This window comes from Narcine bancroftii, chromosome 7 (genome assembly GCF_036971445.1).
Source record: "Narcine bancroftii isolate sNarBan1 chromosome 7, sNarBan1.hap1, whole genome shotgun sequence".
NCBI classification, from domain to species: Eukaryota; Metazoa; Chordata; class Chondrichthyes; order Torpediniformes; family Narcinidae; genus Narcine; species Narcine bancroftii.
In genome coordinates, this window is record NC_091475.1 from 63,875,442 (window position 1) to 63,891,597 (window position 16,156).

At 43.5% G+C, this 16,156-nt stretch overlaps 1 protein-coding gene across 4 annotated transcripts in view; it reads right to left on the bottom strand.

The window, feature by feature from the left end:
* Positions 1-16,156, bottom strand: part of LOC138738973 (phosphorylase b kinase regulatory subunit alpha, liver isoform-like) — a 207,767-nt gene continuing 191,611 nt past the window's right edge. For all 4 annotated transcript variants that reach the window (XM_069890252.1, XM_069890251.1, XM_069890248.1 and 1 more), the window contains 3 exons: positions 5,221-5,274; positions 2,680-2,880; positions 1-1,027 (listed from right to left, as the gene is read on the bottom strand). In XM_069890252.1, coding sequence (XP_069746353.1) covers positions 854-1,027; positions 2,680-2,880; positions 5,221-5,274 — 429 coding nt within the window. In that variant the 3' untranslated portion in view covers positions 1-853. The remainder of the gene's footprint in view (positions 1,028-2,679; positions 2,881-5,220; positions 5,275-16,156) is intronic.

The window sequence follows — 16,156 nt, forward strand, 5'->3', positions numbered from 1 at the left end:
TGTGAGTAGCAAGTATATGTTCAACACGAGGTGAACCATTTATTTCATTGGAAGCAATGGGCAGTCGCGCTAAGATTACATCAATTGCATATCAGTGTGAGGTATAAACCTGACTCCCATGAATGGAATTGAATTGTGCATTTGTATATTGATGTCAATTTAATACATTACACATACAGTTTTCAGATAATAGGGACATTTTAAAACTATGCACAGCTTGACTATCTTAATAAGCAAACTCTTGAATTTCTATCTTCGTGCAAGTGCAATACAAAATCTGATCCCAACATGCTCCCAATTGTCAACATACAGCTTAGGGACTGATTCAGGGAGAGATTGGTGCTTCATCACTCGATCCTTCATCTCTTTAACATTTCTACATTGGTTAATGACAGACATTAAAGTTTGTCAAATTCGCTTGCCAAAAATTGCAGTTAAGCACAGTGAAAAATCATCAAGTTTTATACGAATCCATAAATAGCAAGGAGTTTCCCTTCTCTCTACAGTTGTGCATTATCAGGCCCTCATAAATCTTGCTGCAGCTGAACGCAGGTGCACCAAATATGTCTCAGACAAATGATTCTCACAACCTGTTTTAGTTATTTTCCCAAGTGGTCAAGTATATTAGTTTATCTTCAAAGTTACCAGTCTTGATTTGAGTGTAATTCTGTGTATCTATTGCTACAAATGTAGAGATATTATAAATGAGTTAAATAAATAACAGCCTTAAATAAACAATCTTCCAAGTAATCCCTGCATCATTGCATCCGGGTCGTCGTGATGTTGTTACAAGTATGAGGACAACGATGGAGCATAAACACGGGAGAGAGTCCTTCATTGATGTGGACAGTTCCTACTGCAGCAAGCAGTCAGTGTTTGGGAGGAAGTCTTGTACATAAGAGGCAACTGCTTTTGTTAGGTAGGTCATGGTGCCATACTTGCCACTTGGAGCACTATCGTAGAACAAATGACAGACTCTGGTAGCTGAGTCAATGTCTAAAATGGAATCTCCTGCTCCAAGGCATTTCTGGAACAGAAAGATAAGGCATACAGCAGTTGTCATAGAAAGTCAATTCATGATCATATCTTTTCAACAACCTTAAAACTTGACAGCACAGAAACGGGCTGAACTATTATTCTGCCAAGACAAAAATGCTGGAGTGTCCATATGTCAGGGAGGCACCTGAATTAAAAGGCCTGCTCTTTGCTCAGATCTTGAAGGGCTCAAGCCCCAAACATGGTATGGACATTGTGTGACCTACTGAGTTCCTTCAACATTTCTGTGCTTTTACCACAATCACAGTGTCTGCAGACCTTTGGATTTTACTCTATTATTTGGCCTAGTCCCACTGACCTTTATATCTCCCCACACATGTCCATTTTTTTCTGAAATGTCAAAATTGAGCCCGCATTCACCACTTCAGCTGGCAACTCGTTCCACACCCCCACTACTCTCTGTGTGAAGAGGTTCCCCCAAATATTCCCCCAAATATTTCACCTTTCACTCTTAACCCATGTCCTATACTTCTTGTCTCACCATTAACCTGCATTTCTTCCAGTGGAGAATCTTTATTTCCCAACTGAATTTACATTATTAATTATATTGCTCTTACACCAGAGCTTCCATTGGATAAATCACTTTGCACTCAGCGAGGCCTCGCCACAGTGAAAACCTTTGAGAAACCCAGGGAGCACGACTGGGAGCAGGGCTCCCGAAGGGCCTTGGGTGATGACAGCTTCCAGATTGTATTGGGGGTGCAGAACTGAGAGTTTGGGGTCACCATTGGAACAGACAGGAGGCAATGAAGCTGCAGAGGTTGTGGGAGGTGAATCCACAGGCATTCGCTGTCTCTGAAGGGATGCTCCTTTGCTTCTTCTCTCTTATTGATGGAGGCACCGGTCAAGTGGCACTTCTTTCTGTGCTGCTATGGCAGGCAAACATTGACACATTTTGTGCATTATGCACTTGACAATAAAGGAACCATGAGTTTTAGAGTAAATTGGGGATCATGTTCAGTTCAGACACTGAGGGCCAGAGAACCTCTTCCTATGCTGAGTTGTTGAACTGTTAACAAATTATCATGGTTATAGATTTAATCAGGTGGAATGTTGAGAATCAGATATAAACTCTTAAAACATTCCAGCATAGGAACAAGCCTTTCAGCCTACAATGTCTGCCCTGAACGTGATGCTCAAGTTAAACTGAAATTCTGCCGCTTGCACAATCCATATCCCTCCATCCCTTTCATATCCATGGGTGTGTCCAGAAAGCACCTTAAACACACCAGCCCATTCCAAGCACCCATCACTCTCCATAAAAAGAAAATTGCCCTGCAGATCTCTTTTAAACTCCACCCTCCCCACCCCACCTCAAACCCATGTCCTTTAGTGCATGACATTTTTATCCTGGGGAAAAAGATTCTGACTGTTCACCCTATCAAAGCCTCTCTTGTTTCATGAACAATAACATTTTACAAACAATTCCAAATCTGATGTGATCTCTGATGTGGCTTTAAAATTGTAGGCTTTTAAGGAAACATGAAACAATGGGAAACTGTTCACTTTTAAAGGAATTTATCAAGGAGCTTTGCATTCTGATACAAGGCAGCACTGCATGCAAAAAAATGTGAGACCCTGGTGTGAAAACAATGTTCGAAATTAGTTCCTACCAGTCATTACCTGATCCTGTAGAAAATACTCATTGGCCATGTGTACAATGTGGTCCACACAGATCACACTGCCAATGTTGTGCACCTCCAGTTCGGCAAGCACAGTGAGGACCAGGATGGTCTCCACCAGAAGCTGTCTGTATTCTGGCTGAGGGATACGGTTCAGAATAGACTCCACGTAGACCGCAAACTTGATCTCCTGAGGAGTCATCTTAAAGCAAATCAAAGTGTTAAATCATTTCACAATCACCTGGTCAATGCTTCCTCTAACTTACAAACTAATGACTTTTTCTTTCTTTTGTAGCATGACTTATTTTTCGAGAAATTTAACCTTACTTTTAGACTGGGTGATTTAACTACACTGATCAAAGAACATTCCATCACAGTGCAGGCCCTTCACCCACGATGTTGTAAACCTACTCCACAACAATTAACCCTCCCATATCTCACACCCATAACCTGCTATTTTTCTTACATCTTTTGAATTCTTTTAAATATCCCGATTGAACCAAGTTGGTTCAATTGAACCATGGTTGGCGTAGCAGTGAGAGCAACGCTGTTACAGCAGCATTGACCGGTCTGGACTTCGAATCCCACGCAGTCTGGAAGGAGTTTATTCATTCTCCCTATTCTTCAGGTTCCTCCCACCCTTCAAAATGTACTGGGGGGTATAGGTTAATTGGGTGGCACAGACTTGTGAGCTGAAAGAGCCTGTTACCATGCTGTACGTCTAAATTTAAAATTTGAACCACCCTCTACCACCACTCTCATCAGTGTAGACACCCACGACTCTCTGTAAGAAACTCATCTATGACATCTCCTTCAACGTGCTCCTGTCCCACTGGCTGGTATCACCTTAACTCAACTCTCATTTTGTCCCCTTAGTCCATTCCTTCCCTACCTACATACCTCCATCATTTAAAAAATTTGCAGTTTCCTGGACTCGACTGCCTCATTTTTCACTATAGATGCCCAATCTCCAGACATTTCTATCCCCTTACTAAAGGTCTCAAAGACTTTCATTTCTTTTTCAACACCAGACCTAACCATTTCCCCACCACCACCATCCTCCTCTGGCTGGCAGAACTTGACCTCGCCCTCAATAACTTCTCCTTGACTCATTCCACTTTCTCCATCAGAGGGGTAGTCATGAGTACACACATGGGCCTCAGCTATGCCTGCCTTTCTGTTGCCTATGTGGAGCAATCCATGCTACAAGCCGACACATGCAAGGCCCCTCATTTCTTCCTCCACTAAATTGATGACCACATTGGTGCTGGTTCATTCACTCATGAAGAGCTCATCAACTTTATGCACTTCACTGCTTACTTTCACCCCGACCACAAATTCACGTGGTCTATCTCTGGCAACACTCTCCCCTTTCTTGATCTCTGTCCCCATCTTGAAGAAACAAACTCTGTACAGATATCTTCGATAAACATACCAACTCCCACAGTTTCCTCGATTACATCTCTTCCCACATTTCCTGACAGAATTCTATTCTTTTCTCTTAATATAAGGTGTTGCTCCCCCAGTTTATGGTCAGCCTCAGTTTGGAAATGCATGAGGCTGTTGATAGACATGTCCAGTGGTTGGCCACTGAGCGATCCTGTTATTGCAGCAGACAGAAAAATCTGCTCAACAAAATGATCTCCCAGACTGCATCCAGTCTCACCAATGAAGTGAAGGCCACAATGGGGGCTCTGGATGCAGTAAATGACCCACTGCAGATTCACCGGTGAATTGTTGCTTCACTTGGACATATCGGGGGTCTGGAACAGGGACACAACTGCCACACACCAGCTGCAGAGGGTGCGTGAGCACAGGAGAAAAATCAACAGACACTCGGTTTCTCTGAGGGGACTCTCTTTTGCTTCTCTTTCTCTCGATGGAGGTGGCAGGCCAGCCCAGTGGCACCTCTTTACCGCAGTCAAAAGTTGATGCATTTTGTAGATTGTGTCAATGACAAAAAAAGGAGTCTTGAACCTTGTGAATGAATAACATATTCAAAAACAACACTGATTAAATGCTGGGCCTAATTAATCGCACTGAGATCAGGCAACATTCACCATAGATAATAACGCTACAATGGAAAAAAATTAAATTGTGACTGGATCATTGTTGCAGCAATAATCAGAAGCTGGAAAGGGTTAAGTGGGTCAGAGAGAATCCACTGGGAGAAATGGTCAATTGACGTTTCGGGATGAGACGCTTTATTGAGACTAAAAAGGGGGCAATCAGAGGTTTAGAAGGTGGGCAGTGTGAGCAAGCTTTGCAGAGAGAGGAAAAAAAGCATCATCAAAGTTGGGATGGCTTCAGCATTCACTGTGGAGCAAAACCACAGAAACGCAAAAAGTGCAGACGGGCAACCTTGAGCAAATGGTGAGAAGGTGGAGGGTCTCGGTGGGCCAAGCAGCATCCCACAGCCAATGTTTCGGGCTGGGACCCTTTATCGAGACTACAAAATGTCAGACTGCAGGAGTGCAAATGTGTCAGCTGTTAGGAAGGAATATTATTGATTTCAAAGCAACATGGTGACCGAGGGCCTTACCTCTCTTGTGGTTGAAGAAGGAAGTACAAATCCATCAATAGAAAGTCCATGGCACTAAATTTAAAAGCAAGTCATGGGTTAAAATCAAATTCCTTTTCCATTCAGATCTCAAGACACATTTTCAAAGTAGATAAAGGGGGTGGCAAGGCTAGTGTAGTGGTTAGCGCAAGGCCTTTACAGCGCCAGTGATCAAGACCGGGGTTTGAATCCCACACTGTCTGTAAGGAATTTGTATGTTCTCCCTGTGTCTGCGTGGGTTTTCCCCGGGGGCTCTGGTTTCCTCCCACCATTCAAAACATACTGGGGGGTGCAGGTTAATGAGGTGGCATGGGGTCATGGGCTGAAATGCCTTGATACCATGCTGTATGTCTCAATTTAAAATTTATAAATGTGTAGAGTGCTTTTGAATTCGCTATATGTAAAAACTATTTATTCTGTTATATTAGTAAGAATAAGGACACAAGATCCAGGAGCAGGAGTTGGCCACATGGCCCATCAAGCCTGCTTCGACATTCAATAAGATTGTGGCTGATCTGGCAAAGGTCTGGGATTCACCAACCTGTGCTATCCCCACAACCCTTAATTCCCAAAATCTATCTGTGTTTTACACAGCCTCCACTGTTTCCTTGGGAGAGAATTCTACAGATTCATCACTCTCTGGGAAAAGCAGTTAGAGAATAAGACCAGGACATAGGAGCAGAAGGAGACCATTTGGCCCATCGAGTCCACTCTGCCATTCCATCATGAGCTAATCCATTCCTCCACTCAGCCCCACTTCTCTGCCTTCTCCCCATAACCTTTGATACCCTGACTATTCAGATATCAAATTCTAACTTAAATACACCCAAAGACCTGGCTTCCACAGTCACCCATGGTGGAAAATTCCAAAGATTCACATTCTCTGGTGAAATAAATTCATTTGCATCTGTTTTAAATGGGTGTCCTTCAATCCTGATGTTTTGCCCCTTGTTCTTAACTTCCCTACCATGGGAAACATCCTTGTCGCATCTGCTCTGACCAGGCCTTTCAAACATTCAAAATGCTTCCATGAGGTACCCCCTCACTTTTCTGAACTCCAAGGAGTATAGTTCATGAGCTGACAAAAGTTCCTCGTATGCTAATCCATTAATTCATAGAACCATAGCACATAAATCAGGCCCTTCTAGTCTGTGCCAAACTATTATTCTGCCTAGTTCCAATACCTATGCACCTTGTCCATAGCCCTACATACCCCTTCCATCCATGTACCTTTCCAAATTCTTCTGAAGTGAGAAAATTGAGCCTGCATTCACAACTTCAGCTGGCAGCTCATTGAGTACTCCCAAATCTTTCTGTGTGAAATAGTTCTCTATAAACTTTTCCCCTTTCACCCTTAACCCATGTCCTCTGGTTTGTATCTCACCTAGCCTCAGTGGAAAAAGCCTATCTAATTTTACTCTGTCTAATCCCCTCATAATTTTGTAAACCTTAATGATATCTCCCCTCATTCTTCTATGCTCCAGGGAATAAAGTCCCTGGACTTTCCCTGTAAATCAGTTCCTGAAGTCCCAGCAATATTCTCTTAAATCTTCTCTGCACTCTTTCCATCTTATCGATATCTTTCCTGTAGTTAGGTGACCAGAACGGCACACAGTGCTCCAAATTTGGCCTCAACAATGTCTTATACAACTTTACCATAACATCCCAACTCCTACACTCAATACTTCGATTTTTGAAGATTGATATGCCAAAAGTCCCTTTACAACCCTATCCACCGGAGATGCCACTTTATGGTGTATGCCCTTTCTTGTTTTGTCCTTCCAAAATACAAAAATTCACACTTGTCTGCATAAAATTCTATCTGCATTTTCAGCTCATTTTCCCAGCTGGTCCACATCCCTCTGCAAGCTTTGAAAACCTTCTTCGCTGTCCACAACATCGCCAATCTTAGTGTCATCTGTAAACTTGCTGATGCAATTCATCACATTATCATCCAGGTCATTGATATACCATAGATGACAAACAACAATGGTCCCATCACCGATCCCTAGGCACCACTAGTCACAGGCCTCCAGTCTGAGAAGCATCATCCACCACCATTCTCTGCCTTCTCCTGTCCAGTCAATGTCGAATCCATTTTACTACCTCACTGAGAATCTGAACCTTTTTGACTAATCACCCATGTGGAACCTTGTCAAAGGCCTTACTAAAGTCCATGGAGACAACACCCACAACCTTTCCTTCATCAATTACCCTGGTAACCTCTTCAAAAAGCTCTGTAAGAGTGGTTAAACACAACCTACCATGTACAAAGCCAAGATGATTAGCTGTAATCAGTCTCTGGCCATCCAAATACTTGTATATCGGATCTCTTACGACACCTTCCAATAATTTACCTACTCCTGATGTCAGGTTCATCAGCCTATAATTTCCATGGTTACTTTTAGAGCCTTTTTTAAATAACAGAACAACATGAGCTATCCTCCAATCCCTTGGCACCTCATTTGTGGCTTAGGAAATTTTAAGTACTTCTGTAATTTCATCAAGGTCCCAGGGAACTCTTGTCAGGCCATGGGGATTTAAGACCGCAAGAGCCTCCTCTTCTGCAATATGTATACTGTATATACCATCACCTCACTGCTTGTTTTCCTTACTTCCCTAGGTTCTGCGCCAGTTTCCTGAGTAAATACTGATGCAAAGAACCCATTCAAGGTCTCTCCCATCTCTTCTGGCTCCATACCCCTTCCATAGCCAAACCACTCTGATGTTAAACGGAACCAATTTTGACCTTACTATCCTTTTGCTCCTGTAGAAACCCTCAGGATTTTCCTTCACATTATCTGCCAAAGCAACCTCATTTCGTCTTTTTGCCTTCCCGATTTCTTTCTTGAGTTTTTCTTGCCTTTTTTATACTCCTTAAGTATCTAATTTACTTCTTGATGCCTGAACTTGCTGTGCACCTCTCTCTTCTTCTTAACCATGACTCTAATGTCCCCAAAAACCAATTCTGAGAGGACAGAGTTTGTATATTCCTGTCAGAATTAAAAGATTGAATGCCTTCCACTTTCCAAACGAATACTTGTCCAAATCCACACTTTCTCATTTCTACACTTTCCTCAAAATTGGCCTTTCTCCAGTTTAGAATGCAAACCCAAGAACCAGACCTATCCTTCATAATTAACCTGAAACTAATGGCAAAATAATCACTGGACCCAAAATGTTCCCCTACATATACTTATGTCACCTGTGTTGTCTTGTTCCCTAATAGGAGATCCAGTATTGAACTCTCTCTAGTTGGTACCTCTGTAGTAATCTTTCCTGAACCCATTTGACAAACTCCACTGCTCTTTTACAGTGTGGGAGAACCAGTCAATATGTGGAAAGTTAATGGGCAGCACGGTTAGTGTAGCACCATTACAGCACCAGTGATCGGGACTGGGGTTCGAATTCTGTGCTGTCTGGTAGGAGTTTGTATGGGTTGTCTGTTTGGGTTTTCCCTGGGGTTCTAGTTTCTTCTCCCCCTTCATAATTTTTTTTTGGGGGGGGGGTTGTAGGTCAATTGGGTGGCATGGGTTCGTGGGCCAAAAGGGCCCATTACCATGGTGTAAGTTCACATTTAAAATGTAAAGTCTCCTACGTTCACAACCTTCTGTTTCCTGCTGCTGTCTACCATCTCTCTACAAATTGGCTCCTCCAATTCTCGCTGACCATTGGATGATCTGTAATACAACCCCATGAGTGTGGTCATACCGTTCCTCAGCTCCACCCATATAGCCTCAGTCGACTAGTTCTCTGGTCTGTCCTGCTGAAGCACAACTGTGATATTTTCCTTCATGAGCAATGCCACTCCTCCCCTTTTATCCCTCCTGCTCTACCATGTCTGAAACAGAACCCTGAAACATTAAGCTTCCAGTCCTTCTCCTCCTCCAACCAAGTTTCACTGATCGCCACAATGCCATAATTCCACATGCCAATCACACTCTAAGCTCGTCTGCCTTTCCAACGATATTTCTTGCATTGAAATAGATGGACCTGAGAACATTATTTCCATCAAGTACAACCCTTTGATTTCTGATTTTACATGCAGTCTTCACGTCATCTTTTCTCTCCTCCACTCCACTATCTGCTCTGGTCCTCTGGTTCCTCTCCCACTACAAATCTAGTCTAAACACACCAGAGCAGCACTAGCAAACCTTCCCACCAGGATATTTGTCACCCTCCAGTTCAGATGGATACCATCCTATCAGAACAGGTCCCATCTTCCCTGGAAGAGAGCCCAATGATACAGAAACCTCAAGCCCTCCCTCCTGCACCATCTCTTTAGCTATGTGTTAAGCTCCATTATCCTCCTATTTCTAATGTCACTAGCATGTGGCATGGGTAGCACTCCTGACATCACAACCATGGAGGTCCTATCTTTCAACTTTGCACCTAACTCCTTGCACTCTCCTTGCAGGACCTCCTCACCCTTCCTACCCATGTCATTGGTCCCAAAGTGCAAACCTTGGAAATTCTCTGAACCCTTTCCAATGTCAACGCATCCTTTCTTAATGAAGGAGCCCAAAACTGTACCCCATACTCCAAGTGCAGCATCACCAGTGCCTATGGATATGAACGCCAGCATTTCATTCGCCTTCTTCACCACTGACTCAGCCTGGAGGTTAACCTTCAGGAATCTAAAGTCCCTTTGCACCTCCGAATTTTGAATTTTCTCCTCATCCAAATAATAGTCTTCCCCTTTTTTCCTTCTAACAAAGTGTGTGACCGTAAACTTTCCAACATCATATTTCATTAGCCACTTCTTTGCCCATTTTCCTAACCCATCAAAGTCTTTCTGCAGCCTCTCTGTTTCTACCTGCCCCTCCGCCTATCTTGATCTTATCTGCAAACTTAGCCACAAAGCCATTTGTTCCACAGTCCAAGTCATTAATATACCATGTGAAAAGAAGTGGCTCCAATAGTGACCACTGCGGTAACCACTGGTCACCGATAACCAACCAGAATGATCCCTTTCTTCCTACTCTCTGCTTCCTGCCCATCAGCCAATGCTACCCATGCTAGTATCTTTCTTGTCATTCCATGGGCTCTCATTCTGAGAAGCAGCCACATGTGCAGCACCTTGTCAAAGGCCTTTTGAAAGTCCAAATGCACAATATCTACTGCATGCGAGTAAAACATGAAAGTCTGGAGACAACAGGATTGAAGTAAAAACACAATACAGGAGAAGTTCAGCAGGTCCACCAATGTCCGTAACAGAGCAAAGATAAAGATACATCACCAACGTTTCAGGCTTGAGCCCTTCATCAAGGTACGAGCAAAATGTGGGCAGTGGCCAGAACACAGTGGTGGAGGGAAGGAGCACCGTCCCAAAAGCAGGAGAGAGTAGGTGGGTGAGGGAGGGAGGGCACACCTGCATACAAGGTGGGGGGGGGGGGAATGCTCTGTGAATGGAGAGGGGAAGAGTGAAGAGGTGGAGGTATGAAATTAGAAGGATGGGAGAACGAGGAGTGGCTAGCAGAAACCCGAGAACTCAGCGTTAATGCCATCCAGTTGGAGAGTACCCAGAAGGAAAATTAAATGTTGCTCCTCCAATTTATGGGTGGTTTTGGTTTGCAGTACATGAGGCCATAGACAGACATGTGGGCATGGGAGTGGGGCACAGATTTGAAGTGGTTGGCCCCTGGGAGATCCCTGTCACTGATGCAGACAGAGCAAAGGTGCTCAGTGAAGGAATCTCCCAGTCTGCGTCCAGCATATTTGATGTAGAGAAGGCCACAACAGGAGCACTGGATGTAGTGGATCACTCCCTCAGGTACACAAGAGTTGCTTCACTTAGAAGGGTTGTTTGTGGCCTCGAATGGTAGTGAGAGAGGAGGGGTGGGTACGTGTGGCACTTCCTGCGGCCATAGGGGAGGGGATGATTGGTGGGAAGGGATGAGTGGACAAGGAAGGAGAGGTCTGGAAGGAAGAGAGGTCCCTATGGAAGGGAGGGGAGGGGAAGATGTTTCTAGTGTAAGTGCAAGAAACAGAGGAGGATAATGTGTTGGATGCAGAGGCTGGTTGGATGGTAGGTAAGGACAAGGGAAATCCTGTTGTGGTGTCCAAGGACAAAGGGGGCTAGGACAGATGCATGGGAAATGGAGGAGATTCTGAGTTAATGGTGGTAGAGGGGAAGCCATATTTTTAGGAACGAGGAGAACATTTCAGATGATCAGGATTGGAAGACCCCACCTTGGGAGCAGATATGATGGAGGAATTCAGAGGAAGGAATAAATCCTTGTAGGGGACTCGGTATGACGAAACGTAGTTGAGGGAGTTGATGGGTTTGTAAAAAATGTAGATGGAAAGCTTGCCGAGATGGAGGCAGAGAGATCAAGAAAGGGGAGAGTGTCACCAGAGATAGACCAGGTGAATTTGAGGTTGTGGTGAAAGTTAGCAGCAAAGTGAATGAAATAGATGAGCTTATCACAGGTGCATGAGGCAGCCCTGATGAAGTCGTCTAAGAGTTGGGGGGGGGGGTCTTGCCTGAGTTGGCTTGTAGCATGGCTTGCTCCATAAAGCCCACAAACAGGCAGGCATAGCTGGGACCCATGTAGGTACTCACAGCCACTCCTTTGATTTGGAGGAAGTGGGATGAGTCAAAGGAAAAGTTATTAAGAGAGAACAAGTTCTACCAGGTGGAGGAGGATTGGTGGTGGAGGGAAACTGGTTAGGTCTCTTGTCAAGAAAGAAATCAAGGGCTTTGAGACCTTCTGTATGAGGGATTGAGGTGTAATTGGATTGGACGTCCATAGTAAAAAATTAGGTGGTCATGTTCAAGGAATTGAAAGTCATTGAAGAATTGGAGTGCATCTATTGTATTGCGAATGTAGGTAGGGAGGGATTGGACTGGGGAGAAAAACTAGAACTGAGGTAAGATAATTTCAGTTTTGTGGGGCACAGAAGCACATGGAGGCTATCTGGATAATTAGGTTTGCTTATCTCGGGTAAGAGGTAGAAACAGGGGTAGGATGGGAAACAGTGAGGTAGAAGGTTGCGGAAGGGAGATGACCAGTGTTGATTAAGTGAGAGAGGATGAGATTCGGTGGCTTGATGTTCTTTGGTGGGGTCCCGTGCCTCAGCAAGGTAGAGATCAGTGCACCAGACACAACAGGACCACCCTTGTCTGCGGATTTGGTGGGTATTGTTGCAGAGAGAGTGGAGGGCAGAGCATTCAGAGGAGGTGAGATTGGAATATGAGAGGGGAGTGGTGAAGTTGAGATGGTTGATGTCTTGGCAGCAGTTGGAAATAAAGAGATCCAGAGTGGGCAGCTGGCCAGGAGGAGGTGTTCAAGAGGAGGAAGAAGTTGGAGAAGGGTCTTCAGTGGGGGGTGGAGAATCCTGGTTGTGGAAGTGGGCACGGAAACAGAGACGATGGAAAAAAGAGTTCAGCATTGTTGCCTGCATGGATCTCATTAAGGTGTAGGGGAAGGCCTCTACTGAAACGAGAAGCAGTTGGAAATTTGTTGTTGACAACAAGGATAATAGCAGAGAATGGTTTTGTTCCATTCACTTTGGGTTATGGGCCCAGCACTCTTCCGCTGCACAATTCTGCCACTGCATCTCCTTTGATTAGCCTGCTTGCGGCTTCCTCAAAAACTTGCAGTAGGTTCGTCAGGCAGGATTTTCCCTTAAGGAAACCATGCTGACTTTGGCCTATCTTGTCATCCTTGACAATCCACTCTAGTAACATCCCATCATTAACATTAAGCTAGCTGCTCTACAATTTCCTTTCTGCTACCTCTATCCCTTTTTAAATAGCAGAGTGATGTTTGGAATTTTCTAGTCCTCTGTATGAATCTACCAGAATCTATATGCCTCCACAACCTCTATCGCTACTCCTTTCAGAACCCAAGGCTGCATTCTATCTGGTCTGGGTACTTACTACCCTTAGTCCTTTCAGTTTCCCAAGCACCTTCTCTCTGGTGATCATGACTGCACTCACCTCTCTTCCCTGGCTTGAAAGTCCGATATACTGCTAATGTCTTCTGCAGTGAAGACTGAAGCAAAATACTCATTGAGTTCCCTTGCTATCTCCTTGTCTCCCATTACAATCCCTATCCTATGGATGAGCCCTTTATGCCTTCCAAGTACACAAAATCCAGCTACTCACCTCATCCTGAAATCACCACAGCAAGTTGGCCAAATATGACCTTCCCTTCCTGAATCCATGCATACGTGATACAGCACAGGAGGTGGACATCGCATTCACTGAACCAACACCTAATCTTTGAAAACACTGCCCCGATGCACTCTGCTGATGTTGCCCTTTTCAACATTCCATATTCTCAGTTGCAGACAAAAAGAAACGACTTTGTAGTTGGTTATTCTGACAACAGTTTTAAATTTGCACCCACAGGTTCCGAGCCCTTCTGCTAATAGAAATTAGTCTCTGTTTTATGGTTTACTGAACCCTTCATAATATTGAGCGCCTCTTAATCTTCTTTGAACATAAGAAATAGGAGCAGGAATCGACCATCAGACCTGTCGAGCCTGCTCTACCATTCAATAAGATCATGGCTGATCTGATCATTGACTCAACTCCAACTACCTGCCTTTTCCCCACATACCTGAATTCCTTTTTTATGTACAAGTCTATCTAACTGAAAATTAAATATGTTTAATGAAGTAGCCTCAACTGCTTCCCTGGGCAGAGAATTCCACGGATTCACTACTCACTGGAAAAATGTTTTTCCTCATCCCCATCTTAAATCTACTCCCCTGAATCTTGAGGCTGTGTCCCCTAGTTCTGGCCTCACCTACCAGTGAAAACAATTTTCCTGCCTCTATCTTATTTCTCCCTTTCATAATTTAATATGTTTCTACAAGATCTCCTCTCATTCTTCTGAATTTGAGTAAGTATAAACCCAGGCGATTTAGTCTCTCCTCATAGGTCAACTCTCTCATCTCCGGGATCAACCTGGTGAACACCCTCTGGACTGCCTCCAAGGCCAGTATATCCCTCCTCAAGTATGGAGACCAGAACTGCACACACTACTCCACGTGCGGCCTTACCAGGACCTTGACCTCCCTGCTCTTGAGATCAATTCCTCTGGCAAAGAAGGCCAACATTCCATTTTGCCTACTTAATAACCTGCTGTACCTCCAACCCAACTTTTTGTGATTCATACACAAGCATTGCCAAGTCCTCCTGCACTACAGCATGCTGCAGTTTATCACCATTAACAAAATTTGCTTTTCTATTTTTCCTGCCAAAGTGGATGACCTCACATTTACTAACGTTGGACTCCATCTGCCAGATCTTTGCCCACTCACCTAACTATATTCTTCTGTAGCCTCTCCACATCCTCTATACAATTTGCTTTTCCACTACACTCCAAATCATCAATGTAAATGGTGAACAGCTGCAGGCCCAGCACCAACCTTGCTGCACCCCACTCACCACTGTCTGCCAATCAGAAAACACCCATTTATCACCACTCTCTGCCTTCTGTCAGTTAACCAATCCTCAATCCATGCCAATATACTTCCCCCGACTTCATTTATCTGTATCTTAGTGATACATCTCTTGTGCGGCACCTTATCAAACACCCTCTGGAAATCTAAATATACAACATCAACCTGTTCCCTTCCATCTACCACACCCATTATATCCTCAAAGAACTCCAGCAAGTTTGTCAAACAAGAACTGCCCTTTCTGAATCCATGCTACGTCTGTCTGATGGAACCCCTTCGTTCTAAATGTCTCGCTATTTCATCCTTAACAACAGCTTCAAGCATTTTCCTGACTACAACTAACTGGTTGATAGTTACCTGTCTTCTGCCTACATCCCTTTTTAAAAAGTGGTGTGACATTTACTGTCTTCCAATCTTCCAGGACCTGTCCAGAATCCAGAAAATTGTGGTAAATGACTCCCAACACATCAACTATAACTCCTGCCATTTCCTTCATTACCCTGGAATGCATCCCATCAGAACGAGGGGATTTGTCCACCTTCAGTCTCATTAGTTTGCTCATCACTATCTCTTTTGTAACAATCCCAGCTTCTCCAGGCATAGTGAAGAACTGATCTAAATTCTCTGCATACATTTAGCTGGGCACGTCACAGCAAATACAAACACTGTCTACATCATACCCTCACCAACATGGCCTCTGACACATAACTACAACCTCACCAATCTGACACCTGGCACCACACAACACCCTCAACAATATGTTGTCTGCACCTTTTACATTGATGGGTGTTAAAGAAGCATTTAGTTCTTTACAGAGTAACAAGTCTCCAGGAGAGGAAAGATTTCAAACCTGAATTTCATAAAGAGTTTAAAGATTTACTAATTCCTCCATTTATAGAAGTATTAACTCAGGCGGATGAAACACATGCATTGCTGTAATCTTTTAAAACAGCAATAAGAATGATTTTAAAAATAGTTTCTTTAAGTCCATCTTCAAATAGACTTATATCTTTGCTAAATTCAGATTATAAAATAGTTGCAAAAATATTAGCAAATAGACTGGCAATACTTTTGCTGGTTAAATAATATAGATCAAACTGGAGTTGTTAAAAACAAAAAAAATCTCCTGACGTGACCAGATTGATCAGTATAATAGTTAGCACAGAAAAGAGATGATTTCAGTGTAGCAGTCGCATTTGATGCAAAAAAGGCATTTGATAGACTAGAATGGGATTTTTTATTCAAAGTACTTGCTAAATTTGGATTGGGACATTTATTAATTAGATTAGAGCCAAACTAGTGACAAATGGATGTTTCAGATTGTTTTTAATTAACTAGATCCAGTCAACTAAGATGTCACTGTCACCAGCTTTGTTTATTTTGGCAATAGAACCTTTGGCAGAATTGATCAGATCTGATTTTAATATTAAATGTTTTAGAGTTGGCAGAGAAGAACATAAGATTAGTTTATTTGTAGATGATGTGATCATTTATTTAACAG